Genomic DNA, 15,461 nt, shown 5'->3' on the forward strand with positions numbered 1-15,461 from the left:
AGCTCATCTATCATGTTCCATTTGGCCGCTGCCGACCTTGGCCAGCCGGACCCCCGCTGAGGCCTTCTGCCACGTCCGCCTCGAGGTGGGAACGGACCGCTAATAACCGCTGAGCACGCTGCGCCCACGACCTGCCTGCTGCGCAAGAGACCGCCTGCCCCCACGGCCACCGCCTGCCCCGCCCTCCGGCCACGCAGCCAATGGCCCTCGGGCGCCGGGACAGCGCAGACTCCACAGGCGGCGGCGGCTGTGGCTGTTTAACCAGCTCGAGGGTCAGGGCCGGAGCACAGCACGCCCGGCAGCCGGGAAGATTCCGTGCCAGCTCTCCAGAGCCGCCAGCTTCCTGATCCGCTGGCTGCGCCCAGGAGGCAGCGCCGAGCCTCGCCCCGGGTTCCACTGCCCTCCGCCTCCCGGTGACCGCCAACGAACCCGGGGAGGGCGGGGAGGGGGCCTGGAGGGGGTATGCAGGGGGTCACGGAGGGGATGCCATGGGGGCACACGGAGAGGGCGGGGAGGGGCACAGGGGGCACGGAGGGGGCACGCGGAGAGGGCGGAGAGAGGCACGGAGGGGGCAGCTGTTTCCGCTTGAGATGCCTGAATAAGACAGCGTGTGCCTCCGCACCCGAACCACAGGCTCCTACAAAAATACACACGTAATGAGGTCACACAGCCAGGACTGAGCGGCTGGAACCCGGAGTGTGGGCTCGGGAAGCTGTCAGCAAAGTCTCAAAATAGCTTCACCGAGGCCTGTGGAGGGGGTGGGGTGGGGGTAACCCAGGAAAATGATGCCGGGTGGACACAGCAGCACCCGCGTTCCCGACGGCGGCCTGGGCGCAGGGCTTTGGGGGAGACCTCTGAGTGGGGAGGGGGGTGCTCTGTCCACTCGGACACTCCCCAAGGCCTCGGGGTGAGGGTCCTTGTTCTTGGTGAGGGGGGTCATGTCCAAGTCCGTCCGACCGCCCTGGGGACGGGCGGGGCGGGCAGAGGGGCAGCAACCAGGGGAACATGGGGCCGGTGTCTCGAGCCCAAGGGCAAGTCTCTAGAAAGGACACCTGCGCTGGATTGCGAGCAGCAGGGATGGAGTAGAACCGGCCCTAGAACAGCCTTGAACCCTGGTTCCTGGCTCCTTCCTGGCTCTGGACGGGAATCGAACCTGCGTTTCACTAAGCGCTCCGGGACACTCGTGTGCGCTGGCCGAGCACTGGGGAGCGCCCCCTGGGCCAGGAGCTGTGTCCGCACCCCCCTGAAGAGGCGTGGGGCCAGGCTGGCCCCCAGCGCAGCACCCCCCGCCGGCTGGTGTCACACCCGCTCCAGCTGAGCGCGCTGCCCTGGGCTCTGGCGTCCTGCCTCCCCCCCTCGCCCTGGGTCTGACGGGAGAGGGCAGGAGTTAGCTCAGCCTCCGAGTCGGGGCGGCAGGAGCTGTGGCCGTGGGCTCGGCGGCCGCGGAGTTTATTTCCTCCTGCTTCACAACAGCCCAGGCATTAAATAGCCCGTCATCGCCGCGTCCCTCGCCTGCTCCGTGGCCTCTCCTGTGGCTGGGAAATCCAATACGAGGGATCTCCCTCTGTGGCGGCCTCCATCGCTGGGAGCAAAGCGATTTGGAGGCCGTGTTTATGGGAGCGGCGTGTGCATCCTCGGCCTCGGTTACAAATTAATTCCTCGCTTGGGCGGCACTTACAAAGCACACAGTTTAGGGAATATAAATGGGTTATCAGCCCGCCGCCGGATAAACAGCCGGAGAAGGTGCCGCTGATCGGCGCATCGAAGGGTGCGCGGCGAAGCTCAGCTCTCTCCCTGCCGGCGGTCCTCCCGGCTACGCTGCCCCGAGGGGCCTGAGACCCGGGTCCCCACTTCCCCGCGTGACGTGAGTCTCCCGTGCCGGGGCGGGGCCGGGGGCGTGGGATGCCACGGGCAACAAGCTCCGGCTCCGAGGCGACCGCAGGGTCCAGGTCTCAGTGTTAGCGGCTGCCGGGCCTGGCAGAGCACGTGCAGCGAGGGATGCCCTGACCCAGCCCAGGAGGCGGGAGGGGACCTTCTTCGCGGTGTGAGCCGCCTCCTTGATTGAAAAACATAAATATTAAAACCAAGAAAGCCCACCCTGAGGCTGGCGCCGGCGAGCCCGAGGAAGGGTGGGAGAAGCCCTGTGGGGGGGACACAGCGTGATCAGGGGACACGGTGAAGCACCCCAGGCCGAGATGACCAGGGAGGCCCTGCATCCAGGCACCTGGGCCGGGAGTGAGGAACGGGGCCCAGGGCCGGCCCTCAGGATCTGCTGCCATGCACACCCCATCCCACCAGCACGGGGCACTCATGGGGTCAGCAGGGAACCGCAGGCTCACCCCGCCGGCCAGGCGGAAGGCCCAGCGGGTTCCTGCATTTCCAGGAAGTCAGCACGATGGGATGGAGGGACAGTGCCACCCACCCTCGGGACCACCAGGGACAGCGCCCTGGCCCTCGGAACGTTCCCGTGGACTCCACCCCTTCCCCCCGGACCTCTTCTGGCTCAAAGGGAGTCCCGCCCGCCCAGCCCGCGTGGCTCCGTGGTTGAGTGTGAACCTATGAACCAAGAGGTCCCGGTTCAATTCCCGGTCAGGGCACAGGCTCCTTGTCTCATCTCCCCGAGGGCATGCCTCACTTCTGTGCCCAGACTGCCATCCTGCCTTCTAACGGGCATGCCCTCGGGCCGGGACCAGCCCACGTATCAGGGTTCGGGAGGGGCACTCCAGTACAGGAGGAACCTCGCAGGGCCTTTCCAGGGGGGTGAGTCCCCGAGTTCGCCCACGTCCTGCAGAGCCCGGTGCCAGGTGCCGGGGTCCAGGGCACGCCGACCACAGGCTCCGTGCTGGCCATCGGGGTGTTTCTGAGCCACGCACTGGGGCGCACGACCCCAAGCTCAGCTGGGCAATGAGATACAACACGGAGCAGTGGAGGGTGAGCACCCACAAGGAAGAGCCATTTTTAGAAAAGCAGATTCAGTGCTGTGGCGATTATGAAGGCAAGGAGCGTAAACATCCCGCAAGAGCAGGCATGCGTGAGGAAGCTGGAGAGACGATAGATAAGTCTCAGACGCAACTCCACGGCTGTACGTCATGAAGGTTAATCAGCAGACCCACATTCACAAAGAAAAGGCATGAGCCCTACGTTTAGGAAAAAAGCAAAAAGGGGGAACGTATAAAAGATGCATTTATATAAAAATTGGAGGCCCGATGCGTGCAACTCCTTCAGGAGCAGCCCTTCCTTCCCCTGGCTGCCCTCCCACCCCTGGGACCCGGGCTCTCCTCACCACGGGAGGCCCACCCACCCACCAGAGCCCTCAGATCCTTGGCCTGGGGCTCCCTCTTTGGGGCGATCCCGGAGCCCCCAATGGATCGCCCCGCCAGCTGGTGGCCTGGGCCTCCACCTGCGGGACGATAGTGAGGATGGCCAGGCCCCTGACCAATCGAATCGCAGCCATCTTGAGTGGCCTGGCGCGGGTGGGTGTCTGGAAGGTTGTCCGGATGGTCGTTCGACTGTTTGGCCTTCGGGTCTAATTAGCATAGGACGCTTTTATTATTACCGATTTCAGGCATATGACGTTACAGTTGGATATTTGTAGTCTGCACTGCGTGCTTTTCTTTACTGTGGTCCGGCTGGTGTACAAGGTCACACATATCTCAGGCGTGTGACGTTGTGATCGCCTCTCCGCCACCCGCACTGCGTTGTGCACGGCCCCACGGAAGCACCGTGGGGACATGAGACCCTCTCCCCCTCCTAGCCCAGTGGTGGGCAAACTCATCGGTCCACAGAGCCAAGTGTCAACAGGACAACGATTGACATTTCTTCTGAGAGCCACATTTTTAAAGCTTAAACTCCTTCTAACACCACTTCTTCAAATTAGTCTCGCCCGGGCTGTGGTATGTTGTGGAAGAGCCACACTCAAGGGGCCAAAGAGCCACATGTGGCTCGAGAGCCACAGTTTGCCGACCACGGTCCTACACTAAATTTTGTTTTAACCCCAGCACCTGACCCACTCGTCACTCACTGCTGAGTAAGGAGGCTAATGAGACCAAATGCTAGCCACACGCCCAGGAGCCGTCTTCTCCGCTCCGCCTGGACGCTGGCCCCCAGCCCCAGCCCCAGCCCCAGCCGGCCCTTCACAGCCCCGTTTTAGCGAGAACCCCGCGGAATCCGCTCCAAGGGAACCGCCCCCTCAATGTCCTTTCAAGGTCCTCTGTCCCCACTTCGATGCCTGAGCCGGACCGGCCTTCAGCGAGCATCCCTCAGGCTGGCCTGGCTGCCTCCTGTTGGTACCGTCTGTCCACCGTCCCCTCCCCTCCTCCGTGGGCACAGAGCCCTCCTGTCTTTGCTGAATCTCCACGTAAGCCCAACCTCCGTCCCTGCAATCGCCTCGATGCAATCACGGTGGCGCGATGAAGGCTTCCCTGGAGTGTGAGGAGGGTCTGAGCCGTTTCTTTAAATGCTGGGCAGTGCTGCCCAGCCCGTGTGGCTCAGTGGACTGAGCTTATCTCCTGCCCCGGGAGGTCACAGCTCGATTCCCAGTCACAGCATGTGCCTGCATTGCCGGCTTGATCCCCAGTAGGGGGTGTGCAGCAGGCAGCTGATGGCTGCCTCTCTCTCATCGATGTTTCCATCTCCCTCCCCTTCTCCCGTCCTTTCTTTCAAAAATCAGTAAAAACATTTTTTTAAATTAGACTGGCTTCCAATTTCCATTTATAAAACAAACACACACCTCCGACAGCAGAGAGCAGTGCTTTGGATGTTCCTGGCAAACGTAAACACCAGAGGTAACTGCATCCGTTTGTAAAACAGATTTGCCACCACAGGGTGCTCAGGCGCTGGAAACGCAGAGAACAAAACGAGGCAGCCTGCCTGGTGACCCAGACCCGCACGGCCACTGCTGGCTGTCCCACTGTGCGCTGTCACTGTGCACGGCCACTGCTCTGCTGTCCCACTGTGCGCTGTCACTGTGCATGGCCACTGCTGGCTGTCCCACTGTGCGCTGTCACTGTGCACGGCCACTGCTGGCTGTCCCACTGTGCGCTGTCACTGTGCACGGTCACTGCTCTGCTGTCCCACTGTGCGCTGTCACTGTGCACGGCCACTGCTCTGCTGTCCCACTGTGCACTGTCACTGTGCATGGCCACTGCTGGCTGTCCCACTGTGCGCTGTCACTGTGCACGGTCACTGCTCTGCTGTCCCACTGTGCGCTGTCACTGTGCACGGCCACTGCTCTGCTGTCCCACTGTGCACTGTCACTGTGCATGGCCACTGCTGGCTGTTCCACTGTGCGCTGTCATGACAACTCACTCTGAAGGGCCTCTGCCCTGCGGTGCCTGACCGCGCTCACGGCCTCCCGCAACTCCGAGCGGGGAGGCTGCACCTGCGGGCCACGCTCCTGCCCTCTGTCTGTGTCCCTGCAAAGGCTCCGAGCAGAGGAACCGGCTAGAAACCAAACTGCCCCCCTGTCCCCTCCACGGCGTCCTCAGTCACATGTCTGCACAGGGGCCGCAGCTTCCCACACAGCGCCCCATGAGAGTGGATTCTGTGTGTCTGTGTGTGCATGTGAGTATGTGTATGTGTGTGCATGTGTATGTGTATGTGCATGTATATGTGTGGTAAGAGTGTGTATGTGTGTGTGTGCATGCGCGTGAGAGAGTGTGTGTGTGTATGTGTGTGTGGGCGGCGGCACCTTTGCTGTCCTCAGTCGCCTGTCTCAGCAGCCACACCAGAGGCCAGCCGAGCGAACAGGAGCACAGACCAGGCTCAGAAGCCCCTCTGAGAGGAGGAGGGGATGCGTCCCATCTTCTCTACCTCGACCTCAGCCCGCGCCCTCGGGTTCCAGATGGATCCATGGCGCAGCGGGAAGGGACGCCAAGGCTCCGCCTCCAGAGGCACCTCCACGGCGCCAGCCAGTATCGCCCTGCCTCCGGCTCTTACAATCCTAAACCCGCGATGGGCACGGGGCTCAGCACACGTCCCCTCGGGCACCTGCCGAGGCCCTGACAGCTGTGTGTGCGACCTGTGAGCGAGTGGCCAGAGCAGCTTTACTGTCGACAGCCCCACAGGCCGGGCCCTCCAGTGGTTAGAGCAGTGCGCCACCTCCACACAATGGAACTGGACTCAGCAGTGGAAGAAAAAAACCTCACAAAAAACCCTTCAATACATACAATATCTTGAACGGCTCTCAAGGAAATGAAGCTGCGTGGAAACGGCCGCCCTGGGAAGGGTGCGGATTGCAGGATTCCAGCTCCACAACAGTCCCCGCAGGACGGCGGGAGGAGCGGAGGGGAGAGGGACAGGCCCGGGCTTAGGGAGGCACAGAAGGAGGAGGGAGCTGCTGCGGCGGTAAAAGGGACCCAGAGACCGTGGTGACGCTGTGAACGTCCTGCTTCTGCTGCTGGTCATGCGACTCTACACGTGTGACAAAACTGCACAGAACTAGATACACCTACACACGCGTGACAAGTGCATGAAGCTAAGAAAAGCTGGGTCCCGTGCAACGCAGCTACATCCGTTTCCCGTCCGTGATGCAGCATGCGGAGGTCCCCACGGAGGACACCGAGGAAAAGGGGAGAGGGATTTCCTATGCGGCCCGGCAATCGTAATTAGCTCAAAATAAAAAGTTTAAGAAATGCAACTAAACATCGTTCCCCACTCGAAGCTACCTTCGTCCCCACTCTGAATGCCGCGGAACAGCAGGGCCCGGGAAGACACCATGTCCCGCCGACCACACACGCCGCCCAGAGTGGCCCGTCATGGTGCATCGCGGAAAAGCATCGTTTTCAAACCACAGAGGGTTCTTTAATTAATGAATGGTGGTGTGATAACTAGGTCCAATTTAAATATCAATTCAGATACACAGAGCACAGAAAGTCAAATTCCAGATAAAACTAAGAATGTAAATATAAAATAACAACACAAACTAAAACCTGGAATTGAATATCAAACTTGTGGGTGAAGGATGGGACTCTGGAGAATGACAGAGGAAAAGGCGAAGAGATTCCGATAAGTTAGAATTTTGTATGTGAATTAACAAAAACAAACTTTAAAAAAAAATCACATAACCCGATGAGATAGCAAACACCACGGGGAAAATACGCTAAGAAATTTTAAATGGGTTAATATGAACCTGCATAAAAACGTTAGTAAAATTCTCATAAAAAACAAAACAAAAAAACACTAAAAGTGAATCAATCAGTAGGCCAAGGATGTGAACAGTTTACCAGAAGAGAAATGTTTAAAAGGAAAAGGAAAATGACTGAATGCAGCAAATGGTAAAAAAAAAAAATAAATAAAAATGCAAATATAAACAAAATAAGGCAACGTTTTGCCTGTGAAATGAACACGGCTCTTAACAAGATAATACCGAATTCTGGCAACGGCGTCAGAAACACCCGTCAGATCCCTCCGGAAAGCAGCCTGGCATTGTGTGCCGAGCCCGCTAATCCCGCTTCTGGGAACGAGTCCTCGGAGAAAATCCACACCCGGGAGCCGCGCACACGAAGCCCCCACCACGGCGTCTCCCACGCGCGCTACCACCCGGAGCGTGCGGCCGGCGCCGGCACCAGGGCCTGCCGGGCAGGCCCCCGCGGTTCTGTGGCAGCCAACGAGGGAGCCGGAGACGAAAAGGTAGTGCCACGGAGAGGCGTCTGTGGCAGACGGGCACGTGAAAAAGGCAGTGGCCCGACAACAGTTGTGCCAGGGCCCTAAGAAAGTGAGATTTGCGAGTGAAATGATGAACGAGTAGAGAAACCCAGTGACTGTGCGGGGCTACACGGCCGTTCCCCACGCGATGCCACAGGAGTTCGGGAGCAGGCCACGTGCCTCCTGGAGGCGTCTGCAGCCTCCGTGGTGAGAAGCCAGTTCCCTTCCCACGTGGGAGCTCCATCCTGCGTGCATTCGGGACAGAGAAGCTGGGAAGCCGAGGCCTCACGGAGACCACAGAGCGACGGCCATGACACGGGACAGCCTGGTTCTCTAAATGCCGGCTGCCGCCCTGGTGTCTGGGGCCGGACAAGGAGGCTCGGACCTGGGAGCACCACCCGCCAGAGGGCTCCGGGCCTCTGCTCTGTGGTCCTAAGGACAGGAGGTAAGGAGGGCGGCGGGAGGAACAGGACCGCAGCCTTCTGGAAATTTCTACACTGAAGCCGCAGGAGAGGAACCTCAGGGAGCATGGTCTGGAAGACACCCAGGCAGCACAGAGCTCACAGCCAGGAGACGGAGAAGCAGGAGGCGGCCTGGGTGCCTGCAAGCAGATACTGAATGCACCCTGTTTCTCCACGGGAAGGCCCCCCTCTGGGAGCCCGCGAGTGGACAGCCCCGGAGCCAGGACAGCAGCAGAACGACCATGGCCGGACGCTGGTTCTGTCCAGTGGGCCGGGCTCCTACCCCGCCCCCCCACCCCTCCCATCCTCCCCACCCCTCCCAGCCTCGCCACCCCTCGCAGCCCCGGCGCCGTGGGGGGGAGGGGCTGGGAGAAGGCTATTTTGAGAGACCAGAGCGTTTTCATGGCTAATAGGGTTTGTTGGAGCTTAAAAGACAAGATCCATCTAGAAACGTTCACCGCAGGACGATCGCGCAGGAGTTATTTAAAGCAGCGTACCCTTTCCGGCGGGACCGGCTGGCGGCGTCTCCCGGGCCTTACGTAAGAGGAGGCACGTGCTGCGGCCCCAGCTCGGTCTGCACCCCCAGAGCGCCTGAGCAGGGCGTGGGGTGCAGGCGGACCATCCGGGCATCGTACCCATACGGTTACCGTCGCCCCTTCCCCGAACACCTTCTCGCTAATGGCCCTGCTTCCTACCTGGGTGAGACACTAGGAAGACACCAACCAACCAACTCCGACATCGACACGCGTGCCGCCGTCTGCACCCCCGCCGTCTCCTCTCCTGTGACGACGCCCCACTGGCCGTGTTCCGGCCCTTCCCTCCTCTCCGGGCCTCCCGTGCCCCCTCGCCGCCTCCACGCTCCATGACCACTCGCCGGCTCTCTCTCCACCAGATGGCTTCCACCACGCTCCGTCTCCACACACACACCAACCCCCGTCTGAGTCACGCCTGCCTCCAGACACGTTCCTCAGACGCGGCAGCACAGGAGCCCACGGAGGGGCCCACGCCCGGTGTGCCGTGTCCCCTCCGGGCTGGAGTCCACCTCGGCCACACCAGGGACACGGCTCTGGCCGCCACCAGCAGGGACCTCCGGGTGGCCAGAGCCTCCGGCCGCTTCTCCGCTATTTCCACGTCCTCCCCTGGCCATTCCGCGCTGGCTCGCTTTCCCGGCTTGTCTCCTGCTGTTGGCCACACGTGGGCTCCTTAGCTAAGGCCCCTGTCCCTGGTAAAGTCCCTGAATCTGAGAGCACCCGGGCCTCAGCCTGTGCCTCCTCTTCTGCTGCCACGCTCACCGCCAGGGGCCTCCCTAGCGTCAGCTAAACGGCAGGAGCACCCGGCGGGCACCTCCTCCCTCCCCTTGGCCCCGAACCCTCTTGAATCGCTTTAGCTCGCTGTCTGCCAGGCACCTCCTCCAGGGGCCGTGTCTCTGGACCGGGGTGGAGACTCATTCTCTGGGACCCAGAGAACATTCCCCACATTCCACGGGCCCATGGCCCTACAGAGCTCACCCCGGCCTACACAGTCTACTTTCTGAGCACTCAATGTCTTCTCTCATTCACCTTGAGTGCGGTTTGACCCATCTTCCCAGCAGATGACAGAAGGATGGAGAAACACTGAGCGAGGCCAAAGCAGAATATCCCCTTCCCCCCCTACCCCCAACCCAAGGCTCCACCCTGTTAGCCATTTCACCAACTGCCTCTGGCTCACATCACACATCTAAAGACTTTCCTCAGCTGCTCTTCTCCTTCCCTCTAGGCCAGTGGTCAGCAAACTCATTAGTCAACAGAGCGGCAAACCGCAGCTCGTGAGCTGCATGTAGATTTCTTTGGAGAGCCAAGTTTTTTAAACGTAAACTTCTTCTAACGCCACTTCTTCAACATAGACTCGCCCAGGCTGTGGTATGTTGTGGAAGAGCCACATGCAAGGAAGGGGCCAAAGAGCACATGTGGCTGGAGACAGCAGAAGAGCGCCCCCCCTGGTGGGACGGTTAATGTTCACAGCCACAAACATCAGCACCGCACAGGGCCGGCCCTCCTCGGAGCCGGGGCACGGGACCCGCAGGCAGGGGCACCGGGTGGGCACGCGGCACCGGGCGCCCAGCGGCTCAGACACGGCGGCGTGGGCCCGGCCTCTGGTGCGGCTTTTGTGTGGAACCATTAGCGTTCACTGAGCTGCAAAGACCAAGCTGTCAGAGCTCGTTTTCCTCCTACATGACCCCGCGGCAGGGTAGCACCAAATACTGCGCGTTACAACATAATCTGTAGCCGGACGGACGCACAGCGCCGGGAACCTGACAGGCGGACACGGAGGACGAGGCTCCCCGCGGTGCACGGGAAAGGTCACGGGAGAGGGAGACGCCGGCTCGGCGGGCAGCGGCCTCCCCGCGGCTCAGCCCCCGCGCGTGCTGGCTCCGGGTGCAGGCGGAGCGCCCTCAGGCGGGTTTCCTGCTGAATGCCGGAGGCCCTGCACCGGCTAACGGTCCTGACGAGAACAAGGGGCCCCCTTGTCCATGACAAGGGGGCGGGGCCTGCTCAGGTCTGCTTCCTCCGGGGCCAGAGCCCGGGTGCTTTGTACCGAAGCCCCGTCTGGGCACCAGGGAACCCCCAGCCTCCAGTGTTTGGTGGCAGAAGGGAGACCACGGGCACCGTGGGGAGGGCCCCCGCTGACCAGGCAGCCCCGGGCCCTGGCGCCGGGAGCAGGAAGCCGCTCGGATACTCACTTGTTCTGCATCATGTTCATGATCACCCAGTCGAACGGGTACACGTTCTTCCCAATGAGGTTCTTGAACATGATGAAGGTCTCCATCAGGAAGTCCTGGAGGAAGAGGGACAAACTGAGACAGCGCCGGGGCGGGGGTGAGGCCAGCCCGCCCCACCGCGCCCGCCCCGCTGCACCCCTGAGTCATTGCAGGAGGAATGACTGTGTCCTCGAAGCTGAATGAAAACTTCCTAAAAAGTAACGCAGATGTATTTCCCGGGCGCCGCGAACTATTTCTATCTCAGTTTGCTCAGCACCTCGCGCGGGGGGTAACTTTTCCAAAACCATGGCTGGAAACAGCCCCCAGGCGTGTCTTCCTGACTTCCCAAGGATTACAGGTCTGTGATCACACACTTTCTGCTCAGGGAAGAGCATGTTTACACACATAACATGAAGGTTATTTATAGTTCTTACAGTGCCTGGCTGGTGTGCTCAGTGTTGACCTATGAACCAGGAGGTCACGACTCCATTCCTGGTCAAGGGCACGTGCCCAGGGTTTCGGGCTTGATCACCAGTAGGGAGCATGCAGGAGGCAGCCAATCAATGATTCTCATCTCTCCCTCCCTCTCCCTTCCTCTCCGAAATCAATAAAAACATATTTAAAAAGAAAACCCAGGGAGAAACTATGACCACCCTTTTGCCAAGAGGCCACCAGCGGAGGAGACCTTAGGGACCTGGGCGTGGTCAGCCCACTGTCCCTCCAACCCAGCTCACAATGTTCTGGCCACCAGCCCTCCCAGCAGGGGTGTTCTGCGTGCCTCCCCCACACAACCAGCGGCTCCGCTCCCCGGTTTCAATATTGAAATCCATATTTCACTCCTTAAGTTCCCCACTTCGTCAAGAGTTCCACATGTTAATGACCAGTTTGCAGATTCCGCCGGCGGAGTGCGGTAATTTCGCCGCGTCTCCATTTGCATGAAATTGCCCACTCTCTTGCTGATCGCTACTCCAAGCCTAATAATGGAGACGCAGGGTCTGGTTTTTATTTTTCTGGAGGAGACGCCTCTCCCCACCGCCTCCCGCCTCCTTAGGGCTCGGCTGCTCCCCGCGCGGTGCTGAGCACGCGGCGCTGTGCATTGTGGGCCGCGGGCCTGCGGGCGCCCGTGTCGTCGGCATCACTCACAGCCGTGGCCGCGGCCCCGCCATGGCACCTGCCTCGCACGGGGCCTGGCTGCACAGACGATGACGCTGGCGTTTCCAAGGCGACAAGGGGGACGGAGGGCGGAGAGGAGGCGTCAGTGACCCCTCTCTCCAGGCCGGTCCAGGCCGAGGCGTTTTCTGCGTTGCTCATGGAGAGGGTCTGGCTGCCTCACCCCGCCCTTCCCGCCAAGGCGCTCACGGGCCAGGGTCCGAGAGTGAACTCGTGAGGGTCCTGAGCCCAGACCCCTCGCCCAGGGGCGGGGGCCTTCCTTAGGCTTCACGGACACCCGGGGTTCCCAGCGGGGGGCAACTTGGTGTTTAGGGGGCAATCCGAGAACGAGTTATCCACAGTGAGCTCCGTGCGCTTCCTGGGCTCCAGGGGCCTCGGAGAAAGTCTGTAAACACTCATTGTGACATTTACGCATCTCTGTTCTCTGGTGCATGTTTTGAAGCTTTACTTCCTATTTTTTCATGTCACTTCATGTTATTTTTTAAACAGTTTCTGAGTGAGTTCCTCCTCAGGACTCCCACTGTCCTCTCCTTCTTTTATTTTCCTCTCTCATGGAAGCCGTGTTCTTTGGGAGCTCGTGTGGACCAGGCTCACAGCCTATCAGGCTTCCTCCTGGTGAACAGTGTCCGCTTTTTGGAGAATAGAATTGTACGTCACAGGGAGGGGGGCATCGGGATGTTAGAGATGCTGGGGGGGGGGAGGGGGGGCGTGGCCAGGACAGGCTGGGACCACGGCCCACACAGATGCTCCCGAGGAACAAACACAGGGACAGACCTCAGGCCGCGGCTCCCACTCCCGCTCCGCTGCCCTCAGGCATTGGGGCTGTTCCGCACGGACTCCAGGCTCCGAGCGGGAGGCCTCTGCAAAGGTCTCCCAGCTAGACAGTCCCCTGGCTGACCTTCTCACCATGGCCACTCCCAGGAGCACTCTCACCCCCCACTTCCCGGTGAGAGGCGTCACCCTGGACCACCCAGGACACCTGAGTGAGGGCCTGGGTGTCAGGGAGCACCTGCCCTGAGGCCCTGGGATGCCGGTCTTAGGGAGGGTGCACCTAATCGGTCGCTTCCGCCCCGTGGCGCGCCCCCCGTCTGGCTGCAGGAGGGTGCTACTGAGCCATGCTGGGGCCAATGGTCACAGCCGGCGGATCAGGCCGAGAAGGGAGCTGCAGGGCTCTCTGGCTCCTGCTGCTGCAGGTCCATCAGAGGGGTGAGCGGGTGACGCCTCCTGTGCAGCACCCCAGCCTCCAAGGATCCCGAGGCCTGTGAGGGGCCTGTCCGGACCTCATCCTGGGCACACGGCTCAGGCAGTCCCTCCCCGGCGGCTTCCCATCAGCGAGGGCCACCCCCGTGCAAAGTCACCCTTACAACGACGACACCAGTGTCTTCCCAGACCGCTGGCCCCGACAGGGGGCGGACAGGGTCACAGCGACACTCACCACCACGTCCGTCCTCATCTTCCCGAAGGTCGTGATCAAGTGGGCGTAATGGTAATCCTCCATCTGCCGCAAGATCGCCGTCATGCAGGCCACGAAGTTCCCCTGCGGAGGAAGCGGAGACACAGTGAGCCGGGGCGGGGGGCGGGGAGAACCACACCCGGGGGAGAGCGGGCATCACCGAGGAGTCTGGGCTGGAGCCCGCAGCGGGGAGCCCCACTCCCGCCACCGCTGGCCGGCCCCCAGCAGGCCCTGGACACTCCCCCGCACCATCCTCCCCTTTTCCTTTTCTCTCCTCCCCCTCCTCTCCGCCGCTCTGTATCAGTGCTTCCTGGCCAGGGCGGTCCGGGCTGGAGAACAAGCGTTACATGTGCTCGTAGGGAACACGCAGAGGCTCCAGGCAGGACTGAAACCTCCACCTCCTCTGCCCGGTGCCCATCACCTCTGCCCTGACCGCGGTGTGTGTGAGCCCTGACCTGGGGCCGGGCACCCAGAGGCCTCTCCGCCCCCAAATCCTGCCTGCACCCTGGAGGCAATCCCCCCTCACAGTGGGCTCTCCTCCAGGAGGGCTGTGAGGAGGTGATGTGAAAGGGAGTTCTCAGGGCGGACGGGGCTGGAGGGGAGGGAAAGGAGGAGGAAAAGGAAACCGACAGACAAAACCAAGCCCCGGGTAAGTCAAGGGCCGAAGCAGTCAGCAGATGGAGGCAGCCAGCATGTCCACGGCTGTGAGTGTGCACATGTGTGTGTGCAGGTCTGTGCAGGTGCAAGTGTGCACGCAGGTCTGTGCATGTGTGTGTAGGAATGTGCGTGTTTGTATGTGCAGGTGTGTCCTTGTGCATGTTTATAGCTTTATCCATATGAATGTTTGTTGTACAGGTATGTGTGCATGCATGTTTGTGTGTGCATGTCTGTGCATGTGTGCGCCCATGCATGTGCATGTTTACATGTGCTTGTGTGTGCAGGCCTGTGCATGTGTGCATTTGTATGTATGCACTGAAGGGGGGTTATGTGGCAGGAGGGCAGGTGGCTAAGTGGCCCCGTTGCCATTGAGTACAATGTATCACCCGTCTGGGGTTCATGGCCAACAACATCTTAAAAGCCTCCCTTGCACTTCGATATTTCATCCTAAATTAATGACATTCTAAGAAACACGGGACATGCATTTTCTCCCATTAAACCAGTGCAAGGGCGGTGAAATTATAGGAGGAGAAATACTTTCCGACATGCCCTAATTTCGCCTTATTAAATGAGCTCCCAAATTGCATTCTTTTACGAACTCCACTTTTACAAGCAGTATATCTGAATGCCTAAATGCCTCCTGCATTAATTTGAAATTCACTCTCTGCAGTGAAATGTTAAGGTCCGACACTGTTCCAATTCATTCTCCATCTGCAGCATCCATACATGCTTCCCAACGAGCCCTCCACGGCGCATTCCGTACACTGAACAAATGCAGTAATGACACGATGGTGTCTTCCGTGTGCCCAGAAATGTAAATTCTTTGCGAACAATAATTGAGGTTTAGATGCCGAGTTGGGGTTCAGAAAAAGAGCTAAATACCGTGTGTTTTCCACTGGAGGGATGAGTTCTGACATGGCAGGATGCCTATTGATGAATAGAAACTTTATTTCATCTTCACAGGAGGGCATGTTTTAATGATTTTTAGAGAGAGAGGAAGGGGGGGGGAGAGAGAGAGAGAGAGAGAGAGAGAGAGGGAAACATTGATTGGTTTCCTTTCATATGTGCCCGGGCTGGGGCAGAAAGCACAGCCTCGGTTTGTGCCCTGACCAGGAATTGGACCTGCCACTACTGAGGTATGGCTGATGCCCTGGCCACCTGAGCCCACAGCCAGGGCTACAGACTTTAAGATACACAAATACTTGGCCTCCCGTCGAGTTCAAGAGAAGCTGCCTTTGCAACTCCTCTGGTTAGGAGGTGCCATTTGGGGTCATGGTCTTCACAACCTCACGTGCTGATCAAGTACAACGAGGCCGGCGGAACCACAGCCCCACCCCCA

The 15,461-nt window shown here is 60.0% G+C and overlaps 1 protein-coding gene across 4 annotated transcripts in view; it reads right to left on the minus strand.

The window, feature by feature from the left end:
* The window catches only part of DOCK1 (dedicator of cytokinesis 1), a 200,191-nt gene that overhangs the window by 41,938 nt on the left and 142,792 nt on the right, over positions 1–15,461 (minus strand). For all 4 annotated transcript variants that reach the window (XM_084904416.1, XM_084904415.1, XM_084904414.1 and 1 more), the window contains exons 28-29: positions 13,448–13,549; positions 10,825–10,919 (exon numbers count right to left, since the gene is read on the minus strand). In XM_084904416.1, the coding sequence (XP_084760542.1) occupies positions 10,825–10,919; positions 13,448–13,549 (197 nt within the window). The remainder of the gene's footprint in view (positions 1–10,824; positions 10,920–13,447; positions 13,550–15,461) is intronic.

This window comes from Pipistrellus hanaki (genome assembly GCF_964339955.1).
Source record: "Pipistrellus hanaki genome assembly, chromosome: 14".
NCBI classification, from domain to species: domain Eukaryota; kingdom Metazoa; phylum Chordata; class Mammalia; order Chiroptera; family Vespertilionidae; genus Pipistrellus; species Pipistrellus hanaki.